Consider the following 27286-nt stretch of genomic DNA (forward strand, 5'->3'; position numbering starts at 1 on the left):
GAATTCCAATGGGCTATGCTGGATAATGTGGAAAATCAACTTATTTTCATACCCTACAATGGCCTTATCCATATTTTTTGCCCTTTTAACATGCTTTTAAGTCTGAGTTTAGATTTTCTTTTCTATTATGAGGGGATGAATTCAGAGCTTATATAGATATATGTAGAGAGACAGAGAAACAATATAGGCAGATACATGGTTCAGTCGTGAGTGTATAGTCCTGAATAAAGCAGATATAGTCTTTTTCCTCTTGGAGACTATAATCTGCTTAGTAAACAGATCTTAAACTAACCATTGTATGTGTGTGTGTATGTGTGTTTGTGTGTATCTGTTTTATGCAATTAAGTAAGAAAGGATGTGATAAAAATACAGAATGCCATGAAAGTTTATCAGGCAGACCTAACTAATACTTGAAAAACAGGAAAGGTCTTTCACAGAAATTGACATTTAAGTTAAAAGCTAAAGCCAACTTTGGAATAGTGTGGTAGAAATTATTTTCCAGACTTGGAGACAGGATACATCCCCTGGAGAAAAGAAGAAATGGAGAAAGGAAGAAATTGTGTATATTGTTTAATGAACTGAAAGATGGCCAAGTTATTTGAATTATATAGAAGAATATTATTCAGTTCAGTTCAGTCGTTCAGTCGTGTTCAACTCTTTGTGACCCCATGAATCTCAGCACACCGGGTCTCCCTGTCCCTCACCAACTCCCGGAGTTCACTCAGACTCACGTCCATCGAGTCAGTGATGCCATCCAGCCATCTCATTCTCTGTTGTCCCCTTCTCCTCCTGCCCCAATACCTCCCAGCATCAGAGTCTTTTCCAGTGAGTCAACTCTTCACATGAGGTGGCCAAAGTACTGGAGTTTCAGCTTTAGCATAATTCCTTTCAAAGAAATTCCAGGGCTGATCTCCTTCAGAATGGATTAGTTAGATGTAGCTATTAAAACTGAGAAAGTGTTATCTCCAGACAGCTGGAGAGATAGGTAGAGACTAAATTATCTGACTGTTTGGGACAATGTTGAGAATATAAAGTTTTATTCTGATTGTTATCAACAGTTGTAGGATAATTTTAATAATATATAATTTAACTTGAGGATGGGTGCTGTCATTGATACAGTCTATTAATGAGACTCTTGAAAAAACATGAGATGTTACAAGATAAGAAGAGAGTAGTATTCTGGAATTAGTATTCGAGGAGGCACTGAGTTTAGATCTACTCCTGAGGTTCTTATAAGAGGCCCATATTTTCTGTGACTGCTGGTAAAGGATAAGCTCAAGAGATGCTAAATTTCAGTAAAGGCAAAAAGGTGGAGGTATTCAAAGTTTAGTCTTAGGACATTGGGGATTTTGTGATCATAGGAGATTCAGAGGGCAGGTCAGAAGTGTTTGGGTAGGACGAGAGGATGTTGTATCTGTGGACAGATGTTAGGCTGCCCAGTACTTTAGGCAGAGACCTGTGTAAATAAGGGTGAGGATACTGAAAACTTACATCTGGAATATAGATGAGTTTATAAGGTTTCAATTATAGCTTGAGAAAAATGGCTGCCTGAAAGTCAAAATGTTAGGCCAAGTACATCATTATCTTTTAGGCGATTAGATGTGGTAGTTCCAGTTTAAGCGTAGTCGTGTGTGGGTGGTAGATATGAATGAATAAATATAAGCCAAGTCTCAGGCAATGCTAACCCAGGGAAATAGGCTTAGTTACTTATCACATTGTGTCCCCATCTGTGTTAAACATTGATGAAATAGCTATGTAATAAAGATAAATAGAAATGATAATGGGGGCTTCAGAATCTGCCTGCAATGCAGGAGACCCAGATATGTGGTTTGATCCCTGGATTGGAAAGATCCCCTGGAAGAGAAAATGGCAACCCAATCCAGTAGTCTTGACTGGAGAATCCCATTGGAGTTGCAAAAAAGTCAGAGATGACTGAATGACTAAACAAAAACAATAATAATAATATTAATATGCAAATATTTTTACTTTTCTTTTTTTTCCTCTCTTTGTTAACAGTGGGAAGCTTATTAGTTGCTGAATTAGCTTCTAGCTCTCAGAATATGGAAAGATGAAAAACAAATGGGAATTAAAGCTTAAAAGATAAATTTGCTTGAAATAAAAAAAATGAGTTAGAGGCAAGTTTAGGATAGGATGGAAATTGATAAGAGTTCATATTTGAATTTGTGAAAGCGTTTAGAGAGCTTGGAATTGGGAAGAACATTTGAAAATCTGTTGATATGTCCTGAGTAATATATTGAGTTTTTAAAAAATGAAGAAAGATGATTACAAAAAATATTATCCATTATTAATATCTTTCTTTTCTGTTTTCATGGGAGATTACAGAAAAAAATTCAGATGCTTTCTACTTATATATCTATATATATTTATGCCATGTTGGGGTTGCATGAGGGCTACATGTGAACATGGTAAAATGATTCCTTTACATAGAATTGGTATTTCAATATGTTTTTCCTGCTTTATTGACTATGCCAAAGCCTTTGACTGTGTGGATCACAATAAACTGTGGAAAATGCTGAGAGAGATGGGAATACCAGACCACCTGACCTGCCTCTTGAGAAATCTGTATGCAGGTCAGGAACAACAGTTAGAACTGGACATGGAACAACAGACTGGTTCCAAACAGGAAAAGGAGTACAGCAAGGCTGTATATTATCACCCTATTTATTTAACTTATATGCAGAGTATATCATGGGAAACACTGGACTGGAAGAAACACAAGCTGAAATCAAGATTACTGGGAGAAATATCAATAGCCTCATTTATGCAGATGACACTACCCTTATGGCAGAAAGTGAAGAAGAACTAAAGAGCCTCTTGATGAAAGTGAAAGAGGAGCGTGAAAAAGTTGGCTGAAAGCTCAACATTCAGAAAACGAAGATCATGGCATCTGGTCCCATCACTTCATGGGAAATAGATGGGGAAACAGTGGAAACAGCATCAGACTTTATTTTCTGGGGCTCCAAAATCACTGCAGATGGTGATTGCAGCCATGAAATTAAAAGACGCCTACTCCTTGGAAGAAAGTTATGACCAACCTAGATAGCATATTCAAAAGCAGAGACATTACTTTGCCGACTAAGGTCCGTCTAGTCAAGTCTATGGTTTTCCCTGTGGTCATGTATGGATGTGAGAGGTGGACTGTGAAGAAGGCTGAGCACTGAAGAATTGATGCTTTTGAACTGTGGTGTTGGAGAAGACTCTTGAGAGTCCCTTGGACTGCAAGGAGATCCAACCAGTCCATTCTGAAGGAGATCAGTTCTGGGATTGCTTTGAAAGGAATGATGCTAAAGCTGAAACTCCAGTACTTTGGCCACCTCATGCGAAGAGTTGACTCATTGGAAAAGACTCTGATGCTGGCAGGGATTGGGGGCAGGAGGAGAAGGGGATGACAGAGGATGAGATGGCTGGATGGCATCACTGACTCGATGGACGTGAGTCTGAGTGAACTCCGGGAGTTGGTGAGGAACAGGGCGGCCTGGCGTTCTGCAATTCATGGGGTCTCAAAGAGTCGGACATGACTGAGCGACAACTGAACTGAAGGTGGTATAAGTTTTGACTGTTCAAAATCTTTAATACAAGAGTTATCTGAATCTTTAATATAAGACATTAAACAATGTAGTGTTTTACTTATCACACATTAGCTTCCAAGTACAGAAACACCCCACCAAAGCCACTCAAATGTATACAAATTTCCAAGAGGCTGTGGTAACTCCCATGTGTTTACCTACCTGAGGACAGGAAGTTAAAACAGACTCCTAGAGAATTTCTTGCCCAAATACTGCATGGCTCCCTCCATCCTGTTTCTATCTTGTGACCCCTCTATATCTATGAACATGCTCTGGTTTTCCTCCTCTCTGTACCCACCCGACTTCACCCCACTCCACCCTCCACCCATGTTGGCACAGCTGCCCACTAGGTGACCTCTATACCATTTGGCATGGATTCATGAGAGAAAGGGTCTTAGTGATTCAGCTTAGCCTATAATTTTATTTTGCTTGCATCAAATCTCCCCAAGGTGGTGGTAGGGGGATGGGGAAGGGATAATATTGCCGCATAGGGATGCCACTCTCAGGAACACTAACTGAGTAGGGCAGATTCAGGTAAATGAGGATGTTAATTGACTAAGCCATGTTGATTGATGTATCTAATTCATTAACACTTCTAGCAGAATTATTAGTGGGAGTATTTCCAGAATATAGAGTAGCCAGCTGTATGTCAAGTTTAATTTCTGTGTGTTTATGTATGAACTGAAAACGAAATTCAAGAGAGATTTTTCAAACAATGAAAGCAAAAACCCCAACCAAGTAAAAATCAATAAATCACTGTCTTGAACAATCTTGGCTAGACAGAGAAAATAGTTTATGTATCTTCTACATCCCTTAAGTAGCACAAGCTAATAGAAATTGAATTTAAACCTGTTACTCTGAAGACTCATTACTCTTTAATATTCACAATTGCATTTTAGAATTACAATGATAAATATTTAATATTTTAACTTTAATTCAGAGTATACTTTAATTACTCCATATAATGTAGAAAATCACTTTCTTGTTCAATTTCTGTAAACACAATGGAAGAAAAATAAAGTATTAATATTGATGCTTTTTGGATAACATAGTTATTTTTAAAATAAGATCAAAAACTGATGTTTCTAATGTAATTGTTGTTAAGAAAAATACATATATTTTTCCTGAAATGTGAAGATATGAAGTTCTCTAACACCTGATTATAAACATGGAGAATGTGTTAGGCCCTTATCAGAACAATGATTTTTCTTCTAAATTTAACAATATATGGCTTTTGAGTTTTATGCTTCATTCCCTTCTTATTTCTTAACCAAAATCTTGTTGTATAACCTCATTTTTAAACAGTTAAATGAATGATAGATAATTACATTGTGAGAACTCTGAAATTTCTAAATTCCATCTTTAAGCTATAACCAAAATGTTAGCAGTAAAAATGATGACACAAAGCCAGAGTGGACTATACAGTTAAAGGAAATGGAAGGGGACTTCCCCAGTGGTCCAGTGGCTAAGACCCTATGCTCCCAATGCAGGGTGCCAGGTTTGATCCCTGGTCAGGGAACTAGTTTCCGCATGGCCCAACTAAGATTGAGCACAGCCAAATGAATGAATGAATACTTAAGAAAAGGTTGCAGCTTTATTAAAAAAAAAAAAAAAAAAGATGCAGATAGGACTCTGGTATGTTTAAATTCCCCTTTGTCATTTTGGACAAAGTACAAAAATATGGAAAATTACTTAAAGCAGATATCACTTGAATAACTAAACCTATTTTTATCAGTTAAAGGAAAAAAAAAAAAAAGCACATGTTTTAAGACATCAGTATGTATAACAGTTGCTTTGCTTTAAAACATAAGGATGATTGGGGCCATAACTCTGTAAGCATAGTGCTCTGTCACTGTCGGTCAGTGCTCCCTTTGTGACTTTTGATTTATGTCTGGCAAGTTTACCAACAATACTCAAAGTTTCTAACTATACCCAACTGTATAAAATACTTCTATGTCTATAGTAAGATAGGGCTAGTCATGTAATCAACAGGACATCATATAAAATCAGTTTCCCATATGAAATGAGATAGGAAGCTAATATGACAAACTCCTATTTACTCCAACTGTCAAATTACGATTAAAGAGTTGGATGAATAATTAAAAGTTTGAAAGACATTTTCCTTTCATTTATGAACGAATAGTTAAGCATACATTACAGACGGTAGTTGGGATGTTGTTTCACTTTAATTTTTGTGTTAGTGGAAATTTAATAAAATGGCATTCAAAAAGGAAGTTAAGAACAAGAGAATAGAAATCTCAATTTAATTTCTTCTACTTTCTAGAGAATAAAGAAATAATTGGTATAGGTCTATATTGGTCTATAGGAAAGAACAGGGCAATAGGAAATGTCAGTATTGTAATCCCAAGAGAATAAAGTATAGGACAGATTTGGGAACGATCTCCACCAGCCACCATGAGTTTCATATGCAGACAGCTACAAAGGCAGCTCCTTGGCTGCCAAGCAGCAGAGGATGCTTGGTTCTTGTGAGAGGAGATGCTGAAAGGATGACTGAAAACGCTGGAAATTAAGACTTAAGTGTTCAGAAAACACTGAATAAGATGGGATAAAGGAGATTTCAAACCACCAACTGTGCTTCATTTTAGGGAATTTATTGAATAGAGCATAGGCTTACCATTGGTTTCTAAACCCAGAGGCATAAATAATAATATATAAAGCTATTACATTTCAGTTCAAAAAGCATAAAGTGATCCAATTATGAGAAAAATTAGGCAAACTCAAGATAGGGATATTGGAGATTTCTGTGGTGCTCCAGTGGTTAAGACTTTGCTTTCCAACACAGGGGTTGTGTGTTGGATCCCTGGTCAAGGGGCTAAGATCCCCACATGCCTTATAGCCAAAAAACCAAAACATAAAACAGAAGCAATATTGAATCAAATTCAATAAAGACTGAAAATGGTCCACATCAAAAATTTTTTTTTAAAAAATAGATTTATTCTTCAAAACAACTCATGTTTACACTTTAGAAATAACAAAAAAAATGCAAGGCTAAATAACTATTCAAAATTAAAGGAGTCTAGAGAGAAGGACTGATGCTGAAGCTTAAACTCCAATACTTTGGCCACCTCATGCGAAGAGTTGACTCATTGGAAAAGACCCTGATGCTGGGAGGGATTGGGGGCAGGAGGAGAAGGGGACGACAGAGGATGAGATGGCTGGAAGGCATCGCTGACTCGATGGAGATGAGTTTGAGTGAACTCTGGGAGTTGGTGATGGATGGGGAAGCCTGACGTGCTGCAATTCATGGCATCGCAAAGAATCGGACACAACTGAGCAACTGAACTGCTGAACTGACAGAGAAAAGACAATTAAGTGAAGTATATGATTTGGGATTGGACCCTAAATTATAGAAAAAAAGAAATTTTTACTGTATAGAACATTATTGCTCAACAGGCTTTATTTGAATAAAATCTACCTATTGTAGCAGTGTTAAAAAAGAGAATGTCTTGGTACTTAGGAGATGCACACTGAAGTCTTAGTTGAGGAGGATCATCATTTCTGCAATTTAGTGTCAAATGGTTCAGCTGGTACTAAAAATGTCCAGAGGAACAAAAGTTGAAAAACTGGTGAATCTAGGTGAAAGGTGTACACATTTATTCTACAATCCTTACATCTTTTCTGTAAGTTTGAAATTATTTCAAAATAGTGCATTAAAAACAAAAGGCAAGACAAATATGTGTGTTATGGCTCTGACAAGCTGTCCGTGTGGACTTGGAATCTATTTCATCTGTAAAATAGAAATTATCTGACCTTTCTATCTCACAAACATTTATTAAGCTCAGTGAGATAATGGGATTCATTCTTTATAAGAGAGAAAAGAGTAATTTTATCAAACCCTAGCTATACTTTATCATGAACGAAATTTAGTTATGTTTCAGACAATTAAAACTATACCTTCTGTTTATAATTATAATAGTCATACATCAATTAAACAATGCCTTTCGAATGAATCTTTTCTCTGTAACAGTAGGAGATAATTTTAAACTAAAATTAAACTGTATTAAAACAAACAAACATCTACAGTCATAATGATAGCCATAAACATGTGACTATGGATATTTATTCCTTGCAGATTTATGTTCTTAGTGCTGCTATCCTGGGGAACACTTTCATTTCTTGAATTTCAATTATAAGTGAATTGAGCTTATCATAGTCAGTATTCTCAAAGCTGGGAAAATCGAATTTGATGGAAAGACCTTCTTTTATATCACCACTCAGCACTGTTCTGCTTTGTGCTGGAAGTACAATCACAAATTCTTCGCTGTTTCTTCTAGCTCAATGCTATTTCACATACCCAAAGTCCTCTTTTTCTTTTGGTTTTATGTTTTCATTAAGACAGCAACATTTTGATGAATCATATATTTATACTTTTCTTTCACACTTTTCTTAAGCTTATTCAGAGTTGCCTCAACCAGTTTTATTATGTCCTGCAATTAAGATAAGAATCACTTGAATCGTCCCTGCAATAATAAGGTTAGTCTTTGGAAGGAATGATTCTAAAGCTGAAACTCCAGTACTTTGGCCACCTCATGCGAAGAGTTGACTCATTGGAAAAGACTCTGATGTTGGGAGGAATTGGGGGCAGGAGGAGATGGGGATGACAGAGGATGAGATGGCTGGATGGCATCACTGACTCGATGGACGTGAGTCTGAGTGAACTCCAGGAGTTAGTGATAGACAGGGAGGCCTGGCGTGCTGCGATTTATGGGGTCGCAAAGAGTGGACACGACTGAGTGACTGAACTGAACTGAACTGAAATGATCACTGAAAATCTTCTTGGACAAATTATTTACATTTTCCCAACCTCCTTTATTATCATCGGGTTCATTTTTCCTCTGTAACTAAACTATTTTTTTTTCAGACAGAAGTATCAAAAATTACTGGTATTCTAACAAATACCAAACTCAATGACATCTTCTAAATTTGTATTCTTTTTTTTTTTTTTTAATCTTTTTTTGTTTTGTGAAGTGACTGTCGCTCAATCGTGTTCGACTCTTTGCAACCCCATGGACTATACAGTCCATGGAATTCTCCAGGCCAGAATGCTGGAGTGGATAGCCATTCCCTTCTCTAGGGGTTTCTTCCCAAACCAGGGATCAAATCCAGGTCTCCTGCACTGCAGGCAGATTCTTACCAGCTGAGCCACCAGGGACACCCGACTGACCCAGCCAGCCACTCCAATTCTTTATCAGGGAACTTTTCTCCCTTAAGCCTCTAGAAGAGTCTATGTCTTTGATCAGGCTTTCCTGGTGGCTCAAATGGTAAAGCCTATGCCTACAACGCGGGAGACCTGGGTTCGATCTCTGGGTCGGGAAGATCCTTTGGAGAAGGAAATGACAATCCACTCCAGTACTCTTACCTGGAAAATCCTATGGATGGAGGAGCCTGGTAGGCTACAGTTTACGGGATCATAAAGAGTTGGACATGACTGAGCGACTTCACTTTCTTTTTTTCTCTAATCTTATTTGCTCTTCTTTCTTCAAAAATATGTCTGCAGGCTTTTTGTCTTGGCATTCTTTTCTTTTTGTCTTTTTAGGATCACATCTAATTAAGTCACCTCAGGGTGACTTGAGAGAAGTTCTAATCTCGAGACTCATTTTTCCTATTCAGCCTCATGTAGATAGTTGGAACCCCCTCCTTCATGTCACTATACATAGTCTATATACAACATGCTAAACACAATGGGCCAAAGCCTCTGGCTCTCTGTGCCAAAGCCGAGCTATCTGCATACCAGCATCTATCTGGTCTATGAAATGGACCAGTTGGAAAAGAAAACTATGAAAGGACAGATGTTTTGGTATGAGGTGAGAAAGAGAGTTTTTATGATAAGAACAGTGGACAGTGTTCTATAGTAAGAAAGAGGTAAACTGGTAATCTTAATAGTAACTTAATTTGAGATGACTGTGAACAAATTGATTAAGAAGTGAAGAAAGAAAAGATGAAAGAAGGAAGCAGGAAGAGACTGTGGTAAAGATGAGAGAGAGGGAGAGAGAGAGGAAGGAAAGTAACTAATGAGCCATCATAGGTGTAGAAGTTTGAGTAATTAGCATGACAATAAAATGTCCTATATGCCCTTTTATTTCTTCTTCACTGGAATAGAAATCTCTTCACCTGAATGGAATGTCACTTGAAAAACATTTTTTTAACTTATCGTGATTTTTTTTTTCCAGGAGAAATTAGGATGAAACATATTTTATTTTTTAAATTATTGTGATAAATTGATCTTTCAACATATTTGGGGGAATATATACTCATAATAAAATCTGGCTCACACTACACATGCATTAATGTTTAAAAATTAGTCACAGCTTACCATAGCAAAAGAGCTTAATTAAAGCCTAAATAATATTCCTTAGTATTGAAAGATACCCCCATACTGTGAGCTGATGCAATAGTGTTGAGACAGGTAACTAAAAACTAATTCACCAAGTTTGCAAAATCGAATATTCTATACTCTAGGTAATCTTAATATTGCTCAGTCACTGGAAATAAGATTATTCTGGAGATGGTTTTTAAATGAAGGCAAGATGGTCCTCCATTTACAAACATAATTTACTCTCATGAGTAGATAATCTAGTTAAAATATTGTCAGGTTAATTGAAATTGATTTCTGTTTACTAAACATAGTGAATACTAATCAAATATTAGACACTGAGGTATTAGAGGTATTTAAACCTTTGACACATGCTGTTAGCACTTCATAGAAGGATTTCTTGTCTCAGAGATTAACATTGCTTTTCAGTCTTTTCTTTAAAATATATAAAGAGAAAATGAAAGGGAATGGCCTACATTATCTTTAGTAAATTTTGTCAGTTGGGGATATTTGGGAGAATTTGGGATTGGTTTGGGGGTGATTATTTATTTTCATTGCTATAAATGGCACATTTGCTTTTCCATCTGCTTAATTCCATTGCAGGTTTTCTATACTTTACTACTCATAGCATCATTGAGCTCCACATAATAGCTTTTATAGGAGACAGACATTACCAGGCAATTTGAAAAGCAGGTTGAAGATAAAGCCTGATAGCTCACACGCCCTGGCCTGGTTACTTGGCTCACTTCTGAAGCTTATTCCAAATGGGCTATACAGATCTCCTGTGGTATATGTGTACCAGCTCTATGAAGCTTAAAGAAACATTTCCCCTAATACAAAAATAAACCCACCATAATTGTTCGTTCTGGGGAAATTTTACAGTTGTTAGTTAACCTACTCCCTTATGCCCTGCAATATTCATTAGCAGATTTCCTTGTTTATGAGTGATATTATATGGAAATGGTTATGGGAAGCTAACAGATGTAACCACTGAAATAAATTAGAAGGAAAAGTTCTGGTTTTACAGATGGTTCTATTGAATATGCTGCCCCCACCCTTCCACTTTAACATTTAGTTTTCTTTCAACAGAAAACTTTTCTTTACCGACTATGGGAATGTGGCCAAAGTGGAGCGATGTGACATGGATGGGATGAACAGAACAAGGATAATTGATTCCAAGACAGAGCAGCCAGCTGCACTGGCACTAGACCTAGTCAACAAATGGGTTTACTGGGTAGATCTTTACTTGGACTATGTGGAAGTAGTGGACTATCAAGGAAAAAACAGACATACTATCATCCAAGGCAGACAAGTAAGTACAGTTTGGTTGGAAAATGCAGCTAAGGTAATAAAGTGAATGATCTCATACTAGAAAGAAGACTGGAAATTGCAGTGCTGAAAATTTCTTATGAAGTCAAGCTGCAGTGGATCATAAAAATTGTGATGTGTTTGCTAAATGGAAGAAGGTTCTTTTCACAGTGCACTCCATAATGCATGATGGGGGAGGACATGCTCTCCCTCCTTCCCTCTATTAAAAAAAAAAAAAAAAAAAAAAAAAAAAAAAACAGCACACAAAACAAAAACCAGCAGAAATAAATCAAAAACAGCCAATGCAACCAGAAATTCTACACTAGTAAGAAAGAAAAGTATTAGAATAGGACAGATGTTATAACCTACTTACTAAAAACTAATTTAAGTATTTCATTTGTAAAAACCTGAACTATCGATTGTCCTGTGTGGCACAATAGGACAATATAGCTAATAATGCAAATGCTGGCTCACAGAAGTCTTATTATTATTTTAATATGTTGGATTATACTTTGCCTTCTGAAGTGTTTATTTACTTCCCAGAATAAAAATTTTGTGAAAGACACCAAGGTCAATTTTTTTCTCATTTGTGTTTTTTTTTTTTCCTTTGCTGAATTACAAGGTGTTGGAAATAACATTCAGTTAACAATTGAATAAGATCTCTAAGTGGAGCTGTCTTATTCACTAGAATGCTTTTGAAATTCAATTTTATCTCACTGATCTTACTAATTTCATGTGAAATTCTCATTCTATAGAACTGTAATAAGTGGCTTTCTTTGCTTTCTTCTATAATGCAAGGTACAAATACTATGTAATTTTCATGTCAAGTTACTTTTCCTTTATAATCAGCATTTAACAATGAAATATTTTCACTTCCTTGGAAGATAAACAAATGCACTAATCTGATCTGGGTGTCTAAAAAAAGAGTGTCCAATATTAGAAGTGATGCCACTTATTTTTCTCTCACCTTCGACTGCCCTCAAAATCTTGATTTCTTTCACCATCTTTAGTTGTGACCTTAGAGCACCTAGTCTCTGAAATGATTATGATGTACCTTCTTTGGCGTATATATAATTGAAATTTCACATCATGAAACAGGATGAGGAATTCAAATGATCTTCCCCATGGCTACTTTTAAAAGGTTTTTTTCTTTTTTAATATCTGAAGTTTTTAATTATCCATTTTTTCCCGATTTCTATTGCCTATGTTTTGCTTGTTCCCTAAATATGTTTAGTCTACCACTAAGTATTCCAACATAGATAAAATTTTGTAAGAATTTGTCCTGTAATCAGAATGGCCTGTATACCACACCTAGTTCCTCCCACCTCTGTTGGGGATTGTAAGCAGAGCAACACTTTAGGTACTTTATGGTAAATAAATCCTTCTGAATGCAAGCAGGGAGGCAGAGAGTAAAATTTGATCTTTATCGTATGAACACGTTTTCTACCCTCATCAACTGCCACCTCTATAGTCATGCTTTCTCTCTTAGACTGTGGATTGGCAACTAAGTAGACAGCAGTGTGAGTATGCCATGACCGCACACTTCCAGATGGTTGGTCCCACACTTAGGGCAAAGCATGCATAAAAAAATGGAAATTAGTGGAAGACTTTAGCTTGTTTATAACTTTTATAGGAAAAACATATTGCCCAAATCAAAATTGAGTTATATATATATATACAGTGAATATGATGTCAGTTATGCAGAAAATATTATTGATAAATACACACATTCCTTCCTTTATGACATTTGGTTTAGTAGCTAAGTCATGTCCAAGTCTTGCGACCCCCTGAACTATAGCCTGCCAGGCTCCTCTCTGTCCATGAGATTCTCCAGGCAAGAATACTGGAGTGAGTTGCCATTTCCTTCTCCAGGGGATCTTCCCAACCCAGAAATCAAATCTGGGTCTCCTGCATTGCAGGTAGATGATTTACCTGCTGAGCTATGAGGGAAGCCCTCCTATGACACTTACTGGGGACTAATACTAACATAAAAAGTGATTACTGAAGTTTTAACATAGAATGATTCTCTCCCTTAATTTCTAATCTTTCATTTTTTTTGCCTAGACATGAAGAATTGAAATGTGTCCAAAAACAGTATGAAAAACCAGTCTTCTTTTAGTCAACATCTTACATGAGAGGATCAGAAATTATAATGAAGAGTCATTAGAAAGATAGCAAATCAAATGAACTAGCAAGATTTCCTAAGTACAAATATTTGTCATTTTGTTCTATAAATTTTTAATAATAAATCATGGATAACTTCTCAAATTCTAACTAAAAATCTATAATAAAAAGTGGACTAAAAATGCAATATAATGCCAAAGAATAGTGACAAGTGCTTTTTCATCAGAATCTCTACAGCAAATCAATTGACAGATCTACTATACCCTGGTCCAGAACCATTTTAATTTAAATATAATACAAGGAATTCCCAAAGGCCTTGCACCTAGCATGTGCCCTGTTGTATGAAAAAATCAGTATACTCATTCTTTCTTTGCTTCACTGGAAGTTTTCCATCAATTCAAGAAGTCTATTCCCTCAGACATCTGCCAAGCAGGAAAGTTATGCTGCTAACTATGAAGTGTCATGGAGAACAGTAAACACTGTTATTTTCATATCACAGAGTTTCATGTTCATTATAAATAGACTTTAGAAAGAATGCAATTTCTGAGTAGAGAATGCTGACATATTATTTATAATTATTCTAAACATATGATTTCATTGTTTATTAATTTCCATGCTGGGAATAGTAGTGTAACCTGTATTTTTTTAAAGGGGATTTTCAAAGGTGCTTTCTCATCAGTCCTTTCATAGGCAAAACCAGGATTTTATAGATTATGTATATCCATGATTATATACATAAGTGGCCCACAAAAATATCTCAAATTTTATGTAACAATGCATAAGCATATTATTGAATATGCTTGAAAGTTTGATTCTCACTAGCCTTTGAAAAGTAGCTACTGAAAATGTTTTCTTCATGAAACATGGGGTTCTTAAGACAAGAATACTGAAATGGTTTGCCATTCCCTTCTCCAGGGGACCACATTTTGTCAGAATTCTCCACAGTGACCCTTCCTTCTTGGGTGGCCCTACAAAACATGGCTCATGGTTTCACTGAGTTAAACAAGGCTGTGGTCCATGTGGTTAGATTGGTTAGTTTTCTGTGATTGTGGTTTTCATTCTGTGTGCCCTCTGATGGATAATATAAGGGGCTTATTGAAGCTTTCTGATGGGAGAGACTGACTGAGGGGAAAACTGGGTCTTATTCTTATAGGCAGGGCCATGCTCAGTAAATCTTTAATCCAATTTTCTGTTGATGGGCTGAAGAAGCTGAAGTTGGATGGTTCTGTGAAGACCTACAAGACCTTCAGGAAATAATACCCCCGAAAGATGTCCTTTTCATTATAGGGAACTGGAATGCAAAGTAGGAAGTGAAGAAATACCTGGAGTAACCAGCAAATTTGTCCTTGGAGTACAGAATGAAGTAAGGCAAGGGCTAATAAGAGTTTTGAAAAGATAATACCCTGGTCATAGCAAACACACTTTTCCAACAACACAAGAGAAGCTGATACACATGGACATCACCAGATGTCAACCAAAATCAGATTGATTATATTTTCTGCAGCCAAAGATGGAGAAGCTCTATACAGTCAGCAAAAACCAGACCAGGAGTTGACTGTGGCTCAGATCATGAACTCCTTATTGCCAAATTCAGACTTAAAATGAAGAAAGTAGTGAAAACCACTAGACCATTCAGGTATGACCTAAATAAAATCCTTTACAATTATACAGTAAAATTGGCAAATAAATTTAAGGTATTCAATCTGATAGACAGAGTGCCTGAAGAACTGTGGACAGAGGTTCATGACATTGTATAGGAGGCAGTGATCAAGACCATCCCCAAGAAAAATAAATGCAAAAAGGAAAAATAGTTGTCAGAGGAGGTCTTACAAATAGCAGTGAAAAGAAGAGAAGTGAAAGGCAAAGAGAAAAGGAAAGATAAACCTATTTGAATGAGAGTTCTAAAAAATAGCAAGGAGAGATAAGAAAGCCTTCCTCAGTGATCAGTGCAAAGAAATAGAGAAAAACAATAGAATGAGAAAGACTAGAGGTCCCTTCAAGAAAATTAAAGATACCAAGGGAACATTTCATGCAAAGATAGGCACAATAAAGGACAGAAATGGCATGGACCCAACAGAAGCAGAAGATATTAAGAGGTGGCAAGAATACACAGAAGAACTGTACAAAAAAGATCTTCATGACCAGGATAATCACGATGGTGTGATCAATCACCTAGAGCCAGACATCCTGGAATGTAAAGTCAAGTGGGCCTTAGGAAGCATCACTATGAACAAAGCTGGTAGGGGTGATGGAATTCTAGTTGAGCTATTTCGAATCCTGAAAGGTGATGCTGTGAAAGTGCTGCACTCAATATGCCATCAAATGTGTAAAACTCAGCAGTGGCCACAGGACTGGAGAAGCTTAGTTTTCATTCCAATCCCAAAGAAAGGCAATGCCAAGGAATGCTCAAACTGCTACACAATGGCACTCATCTCACATGTTCAAAATCCTCCAAGCCAGGGTTCCACAGTATGTGAACCATGAACTTCCAGCTGTTCCATTGGTTTTAGAAAAGGCAGAGAAACCAGAGATGAAATTTCCAACATTTGTTGGATCATCAAAAAAGCAAGAGAGTTCCAGAAAAACATCCATTTCTGCTTTATTGACTATGTCAAAGCCTTTGCCCATGTGGATCACAACAGACTGTGGAAAATTCTTCAAGAGTTGGGAATACCAGACCACATGACCTGCCTCCTGAGAAATATGTATGCAGGTCAGGAAGCAACAGTTTTTACTGGACATGGAACACAGACTGGTTCCAAATCAGGAAAGGAGTATGTCAAGACTGCATATTGTTACCCTGCTTATTTAACTTATATGCAGAGTCCATCATGAGAAATGCCAGACTGGATGAAGCACAAGCTGGAATCAAGATTTTCGGGAGAAATATCAATAACCTCAGATACGCAGATAATACCATGCTTATGGCAGAAAGTGAAGAACTAAAGAGCCTCTTGATGAAGGTGAAAGACGAGAGTGAAAACTTGGCTTAAAACTCATTCAGAAAACTAAGATCATGGCATCTGGTCCCATCACTTCATGGCAAATAGATGGGGAAACAATGGAATCAGTGAGAGACTTCATTTTTAGGGCTTCAAAATCATTACAGATGGTGACTGCAGCCATGAAATTAAAAGATGCTTGCTCCTTGGAAGAAAAGCTATGACCAACTTAGACATCATATTAAAAAGCAGAGATGTCACTTTGCCAAAAAGGCCCATCTAGTCAAAGCTATGGTTTTTCCAGGAGTCATGTATGGATGTGAGAGTTGGACTATAAAGAAAGCTGAGCATCAAAGAATTGATACTTTTGAACTGTGGTGTTGGAGAAGACTCGAGAATCCCTTGGACTGCAAGAATATCTAACCAGTCCATCCTAAAGGAAATCAGTCCTGAACGTTCTTTGGAAGGACTGATGCTGAAACTCCAATACTTTCGCCACCTGATGTGAAGAACTGAGTTGTTTGAAGAGACCCTGACGTTAGGAAAGATTGAAGGCTGGAGGAGAAGGGAATGACATGAGATGGTTGGATGGCATCACCAGCTCTATGGACATGAGTTTGAGTAAGCTCCAGGAGTTGCTGATGGACAGAGAAGCCTGATGTGCTGCAGTCCATGGGATTTCAAAGGACTGAGCAACTGAGCAACTGAACTGCACTGAATGAAACATGAATACAATTCTCCCCGTACATTTGAAACTGCTTTATCTACTACTGCATAATGTATTATTTTCATAGAAAAAACTTATATTAGTGAAATGTTGAATTCTTTGAGAGAAAATAAATGATAATATGCTCATGACTCTCCTATTATGGGGGTTTTCCGCAGTAGTAAAAGCAATTGTTTTTTTTTTTTTTTTTCTTTCAAGTTGAAAGCAACATAATTAAAAAATCATAGTTATTTTTGCATACTTTTATAGGTCAAACATCTGTATGGTATAACTGTGTTTGAAGACTACTTATATGCAACTGATTCTGATAACTTCAACATCATAAGGATAAACCGATTTAATGGTAGTGATATTCATTCTTTAATTAAAATGGAAAATGCTAGAGCAATCAGAATCTATCAAAAAAGAACTCAACCAACAGGTAAGATTCCAAGACTTCTTCATAGCCTTCATAATGGTGAATTGAATGGGGATATGACTCGTGCCTTTGTGTGATGTCAAAATGGGTGAGCCATAAATTATCTGTTTTGGTAGCAAAAATGTACATGTCTGCATGATAAAATATAATAGAGCTCCCTTCCAAAGTCTAAATGGCAAATTGTTCAGTTCCTAGTGGATCATTTCTACAGCCATATAATTGAAATGATGGCTAGGTTTAAATTCAGGAAGGAACTTTCACTCTTGATGTATGTACACAGAAAACTCAGATGCTGAGATGCTAGAGATTTTTTTTTTTTTTTTTTTGTATATCATTCTGGAAGACAAACTTCAAGTCAGGTGACTTTCTTGCAGTATCTGTCTATTTTTTATTGCAGTAACTTGGGGGGTATCTCTTGACTTAACTTCCCAACCATTTATTAACACATGTTAATTGAAAAAAATTTTTACCAAGAAGGCTGCAACATTGCTAAGTATCCCTGAAAAATTATTTTGTATTGTAGGTTAATGATGCTTGTTCAATACAATGTAGGCTCAATTATATAGAGAAAAATGTAACATACAAAACTACCACCCAAATTTTCATTATCTTTTTGTGCTTCAAATTAAAACTAATTTAGAATTATTTATCTATTAATATAAATTCAGTTTAGACAAAGTATTGTTAAACATATGTTTATAGGAAATTCAGACTTGGGATTCTGTAGATAACCTTTTCAAAGGTTTAAATTTGGTCTTATTAACTTACCAACTATTTTTTGATCATTTATTAATACTATGTGCCATGAACTATTCTATGTACATTGAGAATATAGCTGAGTAAAACATACTAAAACATTATTTCCCTTATAAGATTTGCATTATTGTAAAAAATACATAATGTTTTTCTTTTAAAGTAAGTAAATTATTATATTAAAAGATAATAAGTGCTATGGAGAGAGAGAAAGTAGATGAGTGTCATGAATAAGATTAGTTTACAATTTTATATTTAATGATCATAGGAAATCTCATTGAAAGATAAAATTGCATGAAGACTTGGAGTAATTAAAGGAGAGAGACAGGTGGAAAGATCAGTCAGCTCAGTTGGGTCAAACTTTTTGTGACCCCATGGGTTGCAGTACCCCAGGCTTCCCTGTCCATCACCAATTCCCGGAGCTTGCTTAAATTCACGTCCATCCAGTTGGTGATGCCATCCAACCATCTTATCCTCTGTGGTCCCCTTCTCCTCCTGCTGTCAATCTTTCCCATCATCAGGTCTTTTCCAGAGAGTCAGTTCTTCACATCAGGTGGCCAAAGTATTGGAGCTTCAATGAGGAAGAGCATGCTTGGATAGTGGATAGTTCAGTGAGCAGTAAGGAGACCCATATGTCTGAAGCAGAGCAAACAGAAGGAAGAGAAGCAGGCAATTAAGTTGGAAAAATGAGGAACAGTAACTAGTAGGGCCCCACAGACAGTTATAAAAAAGTTTGCTTATACTTTGCATGACATGGATAGTCCTTAGGAAGCCTTACATAGAGGAGTCTCAAAACGTGACTTACTTTTTAAAGAAACCAGTAGGATTGCTATGTTGACAGTAGGCTATGGGGAACAAAGATGGAAGGTTAGAGATGACGGTGGATTGGACCAAGATGGTAGCAATGAAGGTGGTGAAAAGTAGACTGAGGATATATTTGAAAGCATAACCAACAGGATTCCTGATGAATTTGATACGAGTTGCACATTTAAAAGAGAAACAAAGGTGATGACAATGTGTTGGGCTGAGTAATTGGAATAACCAAGTTATTTTTGAGATTTAGGAAAACTAAGTTTGGAGCAAATTGGGTGCAAATAAGATATATATATATATTCACATATTGTTTTGAATGCCTATCATAAATTCAGGAGGAGATATCAAGAAGCTATTTGAATATACAAGACTGGATTTCTGGAGAAAATCCTAGCTAGACATAGCAATTGAGCATCATTGGCATATAGATGACATTTTTTTTTCCTTTTAAAAGAAAGTAAAATGGATGTGATCACCAAGGAAGTAACTATAGATTGGCCATTGGATTCAATAGTCAACAGTGTGAAGCTCGTAGGGATCTGACAAGTGCAATTTTGTGGTGAGGAGAATGTCTGGTTAGAATGGATCTGAGAAAGGAAAGAAATAAATTGTACAAAATGAGCATGGATAACTTTGAAAAGTATTGATATTAGTTGAAGCAGGGAAATGGGGAGCTGATTGAAGGATTGCTTGGAGAATTAAGATTAAAAGAAGTATTTTCCCTCCGAGATGCAGAAGCAATGGCAGATTTATATGCTGATGGGCATGATCCAAAGGACAGAGCAAAAGTAGTGAAGAAAGTTAAAAAGTGCAGACTTGCTAATTAGCTAACAAAAGATGTTCTCTAGTGTAGAAATGGGGTGAGATTGGAAAGTAAAAGCAATCAACTCAGTTCAGTCACTCAGTCGTGTCTGACTCTTTGCGACCCCATGAATCGCAGCGTGCCAGGCCTCCCTGTCCATCACCAACTCCCCGAGTTCACTCAGACTCACGTCCATCGAGTCAGTGATGCCATCCAGTCATCTCATCCTCTGTCATCCCCTTCTCCTCCTGCCCCTAATCCCTCCCAGCATCAGAGTCTTTTCCAATGAGTCAGCTCTTCGCATGAGGTGGCCAAAGTACTGGAGTTTCAGCTTTAGCATCATTCCTTCCAAAGAAATCCCAGGGCTGATCTCCTTCAGAATGGACTGGTTGGATCTCCTTGCAGTCCAAGGGACTCTCAAGAGTCTTCTCCAACACCACAGTTCAAAAGCATCAATTTTTTGGCGCTCAGCCTTCTTCGCAGTCCAACTCTCACATCCATACATGACCACAGGAAAAACCATAGACTTGACTAGATGGACCTTAGTCGGCAAAGTAATGTCTCTGCTTTTGAAAATGCTATCTAGGTTGGTCATCACTTTTCTTCCAAGGAGTAAGCGTCTTTTAATTTCATGGCTGCAGTCACCATCTGCAGTGAATGCTTTTGGGCAAAACAGATATTTAAACTACACTCCAGCTATCTTTTCATTTAGAGAATGTGGAACATAAAAAGCATAGCATAGTTTTCAAAAGCACATAAGTTTTAATATTAGAAGAAAATTATCATATTATTCATCACAATTCCAAGTGGTGATTAAAAAGAAATGTACTTACAATCATATAAAAATCTTACTGATTTTATTCCTTTTCTCTTTGACCTGTTTCTTTTTCTTATCTTCTCCACCTAGTGCTTTTCCTATTTTTTTGTTTTGTTTTTCTCTAATTTCTACACCCATGAAATATTCTACTATTCCATAATACCTACATACAAACTCAACCTTCTCCTTTAACAGTTACTATGCACACACACACACACACACACACACACACACCCACACACACAATTCATGTGTGGGAGGATTCTCCAAATGACAATGAATACAAAATTGAAAAAAAATTCAGCATTTCTCAATAAAGGTGATCGCTGAATCACATTTATTCTAGTTTAGTGTGCTTGTGTGCTTAGTCATTCAGTCGTGTCCAGCTCTTTGCAATCCCATAGCCCACCAGGCTGCTCTGTCCATGGGATTTTGGAGGCAAGAATACTGAAGTGAGTTTCCATAACAAACTGTGGAAATTTTTTAAAGAGATGGGAATATCAGACCATCTGACCTGCCCCCTGAGAAGTCTGTATGTAGGTCAAGAAGTAACAGTTAGAACCAGAAAGAGTACATAAAGACTGTGTATTGTCACCCTGCTTATTTAACTTCTATGTAAAGTACATCATACGAAATGCAGGACTGGATGAAGCACAAGCTGGAATCGAGATTGCTGGGAGAAATATCGATAACCTCAGATGACACCACCCTTACAGCAGAAAGTGAAGAGGAACTGAAGAGCCTCTTGAAAGTGAAAGAGGAGAGTGAAAAAGTTGGCTTAAAATTCAACATTAAAAAGACCAAGATTATGGCATCTGGTCCCATCACTTAGTGGCAAATAGATGGGAAAACAATAGAAACAGTGAGAGACTATTTTTTTTTTTTTTTTTTGCACTTCAAAATCATGGCAGATGGTTACAGCAGCTGTGAAATTAAAAGACACTTGCTCCTTGGAAGAAAAGTTATGACAAATATAGACAGCATATTAAAAAGCAGAGACATTACTTTGCTGATAAGGGTCCATCTAGTCAGAGCTATGGTTTTTCCAGTAGTCATGTATGGAAGTGAGAGTTGGACCATAAAGAAAGCTGAGCATTGAAAATTTAATTCTTTTGCACTGTTTTGTTGGAGAAGACACTTGAGAGTCTCTTGGACTGCAAGGAGATCAAACCAGTCAATCCTAAAGGAAATCAGTCCTGAATATTCATTGGAAGGAATGATGCTAATGCTGAAATTCTAATACTTTGGCCACCTGATGCGAAGAACTGACTCATTTGAAAAGACCCTAATACTGGGAAAGATTGAAGGCAGGAGGAGAAGGGGACCACAGAGGATAAGATGGTTGGATGGCATCACCGACTCAATGAACATGAGTTTGAGCAAGCTGCAGGAGTTGGTGATGGACAGCAAAGCCTGGTGTGCTATAGTACATGGGCTTGCAAAGAGTCAGACACTTTGCGGTGTCAGTAAGTCAGTCACTATGTCTAATAGTAGATTATTTCAGAAGAAATTCTTTTCTGCTTTAACTACAAACCTGGGATATTTTAGCAGTATTTTTTTGTATTTGTCACAGAAATGTTGGTTTTTTTTTAAGTGTGATAAACATGTACCAAAAAATCATGTTACTTTTATTTGGTTTGCATGTTCACAGGTTAGATTAATATAAAAGCATTTTACTTCTTAAAATTTTTTTAAAGGTAGCCTTAGAAGCATTTGGGCAAATCCCTACCTTCCATGGGGTTTAAACTGATTATGATATGATATAGTTGAGTAGATAGATATTTTTTTTCTAGAATTCCCTCTTCTGTGCTGTCAAAGTTTCAACATACTGATGCATGTAATTATATCTCCTTTGGAGAATTTCAAGCATGCTGTTTTTCATTTGTTGTAGTCAGAAGCCATGCGTGTGAAGTGGATCCATATGGAATGCCAGGGGGATGTTCACACATCTGTCTGCTCAGCAGCAGTTACAAAACACGGACCTGTCGCTGCAGGACTGGCTTCAACTTGGGAAGTGATGGCAGATCATGCAAAAGTATGTTATTGAAAATCAAACATTTGCCAGCAGCTAATGCTTCAGAGTAGGATTCTTAGTATTAATTAGGAGCATCAACGTCAGCTAAATGTGAGCTATCACCAGGTCAAATTCGCTGTGAAATGTATACCAGCCATTTTTCTCAAAATCAATATTTAGGTTTATTTTTTCTTTTGTATGTGCATGGTAATGTGAATTAGAAAGCTAACTGGACTGTAGAGTCACTAAATTTATGGATCTTTGGGAAACATACTTAAGGGAAGATTTTTAGGAAATCTTTTCCTTAATTACCTAAAAAATGTTTGTGATCTAATGAGCCTCAGTCATTGGTTGGCCAGATTTTCTCTTTTCTGAACCAAGATGCTGCTTCTAATAATAGGCGTGTTGTTTAGTCCAACAGAAATCCACATAAAGTAATACTTCACCTTACCAGCATTGGGGGGTGAATTTTATTTTATTAGTTCATTTTCCATGTAACCAGAGCTATACTAATTAAATATCAATCTTTTAATAATTTTGTTGAAAAGCTTTCTAGTAGGTAGACCTTTGTTTTATTTCTGATATATGCCAAAAATGTCATTGGTCTTAATTGTTCATAGTCAGATATAGTATTAATGTTCCTCACAGAGATGGTATCCATGTCGAGAGTATCAGTCTGTTTCCCAAATACCATAATTTTTAAGGTTATGATGTCTGCTTTTTACAGTGTATATTTAATTGTTCTTAACTTTTGTTAAGTTTAAATTTTGCACAAGTATAATTAAGGTCTTCATAATCAGATATAATAATATCCCTCATAGAAATGCTATCCATGTTGAGATTAACAGTCTTTAAATGTTTCCCCAAAACCATACTTTTTAATATTTACCTCTCTTTCATCATGACCTTTTTTTTCCTGTCTGTGCTCTCTTTCTGTGGTCACTGTTCTGCCATCTCTTTTACCTTTTTGCCATTGGCTTGATAAAGATGGTGAGATGAGACCTCTAAATTTATTTTAATTTTAAATCTAAGTGGTTAGAATTCATAGCATAAGTACTTTTAAATTAAGAACTCAAAAGGCTTAACTGTGATAAAATATATGCATTTTTGTACTGTTTTAAATTTTCTAACTTTGTAGCAAATGCTAGGAATATTATAGAGACACCAACTCTGATGTGCAAAAAGTCCTCTAGATAATTGAGGACACTGTGTCAGAAGCCTCAGGATAGATGATGTGTGTGTGTGTGTGCGTGTGTGTAACCAGACTTTAAGGCATTCTGGTTACCACTTCGAAAGTGATGGCATGTCATACAAAAATATAAACATGCACACTTCAGTTCAGTTCAGTTCAGTTCAGTCGCTCAGTCATGTCCGACTCTTTGCGACCCCATGAATTGCAGCACTCCAGGGCTCCCTGTCCATCACCAACTCCCGGAGTTCACTCAGACTCGCGTCCATTGAGTCAGAGATGCCGTCCAGCCATCTCATCCTCTGTCGTCCCCTTCTCTATGTGCATGTGTAGGTGTGAATATACATGTTTGTTATACGGGCAAACCAAACAAAAAGACCCTCTTCCTTTCCTCTTGACATACACAAAAGAAAAAGAGGGATGTGGAAAATTTGTTTCTCCACCACTGCTACTGCTGCTAAGTCACTTCAGTTGTGTCCGACTTTGTGCGACCCCATAGACGGCAGCCCACCAGGGTCCCCCGTCCCTGGGATTCTCCAGGCAAGAACACTGGGGTGGGTTGCCATTTCCTTCTCCAATGCATGAAGGTGAAAAGTGAAAGTGAAGTCACTCAGTCATGGCCGACTCTTAGCGACCCCATGGACTGCAGACTACCAGGCTCCTCCATCCATGGGATTTTCCAGGCAAGAGTACTGGAGTGGGGTGCCATTGCCGTCTCCGACCACTAGGTGTATGTATATCAGCAGAAGCAGTAAAAGGCGGTTTCATTTCCACATTCCAAACTCAAGCTAGTACACCCTGAGTACTAACCCAACTTTACATGCATACGTGCTTGGAGGGAAAATTTAAGAGCAGAGCTTCATAAGCTTCAGTTGTCTCTAACAGGGTGATCAGTCAGAGTACCTGCGTGCGTGTTAAGTCGCTTCAGTCAGGCTCGACTCTGTGACTCTGGACTGTAAAGCTCTCCCAGCTCCTCTGTCCATGGGATTTTCCAGGCAAGAATACTGCCATTTCCTCCTTCAAGGGATCTTTCCAACTCAGGAATCCAACAGCATCCTTATGTCTTCTGAATTGGCAGGTACATTCTTTATCACTAGTGCTCCTGGGAAGCCCTCAATCAAGGTAAATTAAATTAACATTTAAATTAACAGAAACAATATCTACTTTAAGCAGAAAGGATCGAACACAAATAGATAGGTACTTACAGAGTCATTGAGGTGCCTGAACCAGTAGCATCTAGACTGACTCAGGAATTTTCCTTTCATAGCCATCACAGATTAGCCTGGCTTAAGCTGCAACACCTACCCTACCATCAGAAGCTAGGGTATCAGGAGGCCACAAATGGTAATGATAACTTCAAAAACACAATTTTAGCTGAGTTCTACTGATTAAGAAGTTTGCAACATAACTATTAGCTTCAGAAATTAAATATACTGGCAAACAAAACAAAGCACAATCAAAAGATGCCTTTTTCCTTGCTACTTGATATACACAATAGAAGATTAATAGTGAAAAATTCAGTTTCTCCATTAGATGAATACCAGCAGAAGCAGCCAAAGATGGTCTCATTTTCATATTCCAAACTCAAGTTAGTATATCTTGTACTAACTTAACTTTGATTTAGGTACTTAAATAAAAATTAGAGCCATGGCTATATTAGTGTCTGTGGAGTGTAATTTTTAGTTTTCAGTTGTCTACAATAGAAGAAAACACATTCAAAGAAAGTTAAGGTACCCAATGATTGAAAAAAAAAACCTGAATAAAACAATGGGAAAACAGTTACCATTCTTGTTTAAAATATGCATGCACACATACACACATATTAAACTGATGAGGTCTACCAATTACTAATTAAAGCATCAATTAAAAATAAATATAGGTTAGAAGAAATAAATGTTAGCAAAAATGAGTATTGAGAAACCAGTTTTCTTATGCATTACTAATAGAACTGAAAAATCTATATATAATATACTATATTATGTATTATAAATTGATATCACTTTTGGAAAGACATTTGATAATGCATACAAAAGACACAAAACTGATAACATCCTTTAGCATCTACTTTTGACTAAAGAAATCCACTGTAAATGCATGTATGATAACAAAACCCCAGAAACCATCTAACTATCCTACAATAGGTAAGGAGCTGACTATATTATATTGCCTCACTAACAATATACTGCCATTGATACTGCCTCTCTAACATGATACTGCCACTGAAAAGAATGTTTTGAAGATCTTTTAATAACAGAAAAAATTATTGTTAAATTTTTTTAAGTGCTAAAATGTATAGTTAAGATCTGGTTTAAAAAATAAAGTATGTATATAATGTTGGTAGGAAATGCACAGAAATGTTAATTTTCAAATTAATTTACTTTTTAATAGTGTACAATGATATTGTTTTTAAAAAATAAAAAGTAGGTAAACACTGAGTGGTTGTAAGAGTAATGAGGAAGAAGAGGGCTGTTAATATTATTCAACCAGTAATTCCAGTTTTGGAAATATATCCTAAGGGATCATCTAAGAAAATATATAAAATATCAGGTTGAAAAAATGCATATCTAAGTGTTATTATAAGAGGAAGATAAAATCAACTGAGGAATGATTTGACAAATTATCATATATTAGACTGACTATAGTTAAGAAATGTTAAGACTTAAAATAATGGATCAACATAGGATATATTTTAATGCTAAGATTTAGTAATAAAAACAGAATGCAAAAGTATCCTCTTCTTACTAATATACATTAGGAAAATAGCTAGATAAATTAAAAATAGTCACACAGAGGCATATAATATATCCATGAAAATGAATGAATAAGAACTGTAACAAGCAGAAATGAATATCAAGTATATAATAAGAATAAAATCAACTCATAGCACACATGCAGTTCAAACATGCAAAAGTCAAGCAATCTACTGTTGAGAAATACAAACAACGTATGTGCCAAAACTTCTAAAAATTATGTAATAAACACAATAACCATTTTATTGTATATTACCAGAGAAATTGGTCTCTGGGATGGAAGGGAATAGATTTGGGACATGTATATGCATTCTAACATCCTGGAGATATTCTTAAGATGAGAATATGAGATATGTTTTATTTTTATTCTTTAAATATTACAATTATATATACTCTATATTTAATATGGGCTTCCCTGGTGGCTCTGATGGTAAAGAATCCACCTACAGTGTGCAAGACCTGGGTTCGATCCCTGGGTTGGGACGATCCCTGGAGGAAGGCATGGCAGCCCACTCCATTTTTCTTGCCTGAATAATCCCCATGGACAGAGGAGCCTGGTGGGTTACAGTCCATGGGGTCGCAAAGAGTCAGACATGACTGAGCAACTAAGCACAGCACTATATTCATTTACACTAATTTTGAAAGAAAATAAGAGACAATATATAAAATGATAATATAGTTTACATTGAAGGTGTGTTTATGAGTAAA

At 36.6% G+C, this 27286-nt stretch overlaps 1 protein-coding gene across 1 annotated transcript in view; it reads left to right on the forward strand.

The window, feature by feature from the left end:
• LRP1B (LDL receptor related protein 1B) overlaps positions 1–27286 on the forward strand; it is a 1972098-nt gene that overhangs the window by 974900 nt on the left and 969912 nt on the right. Inside the window, exons 8-10 of the mRNA XM_068968462.1 lie at positions 11011–11233; positions 17272–17443; positions 22517–22660. Of these exons, the coding sequence (XP_068824563.1) occupies positions 11011–11233; positions 17272–17443; positions 22517–22660 (539 nt within the window). The remainder of the gene's footprint in view (positions 1–11010; positions 11234–17271; positions 17444–22516; positions 22661–27286) is intronic.

The sequence above is a fragment of the Capricornis sumatraensis genome, chromosome 3, assembly GCF_032405125.1.
Source record: "Capricornis sumatraensis isolate serow.1 chromosome 3, serow.2, whole genome shotgun sequence".
Taxonomy (NCBI): domain Eukaryota; kingdom Metazoa; phylum Chordata; class Mammalia; order Artiodactyla; family Bovidae; genus Capricornis; species Capricornis sumatraensis.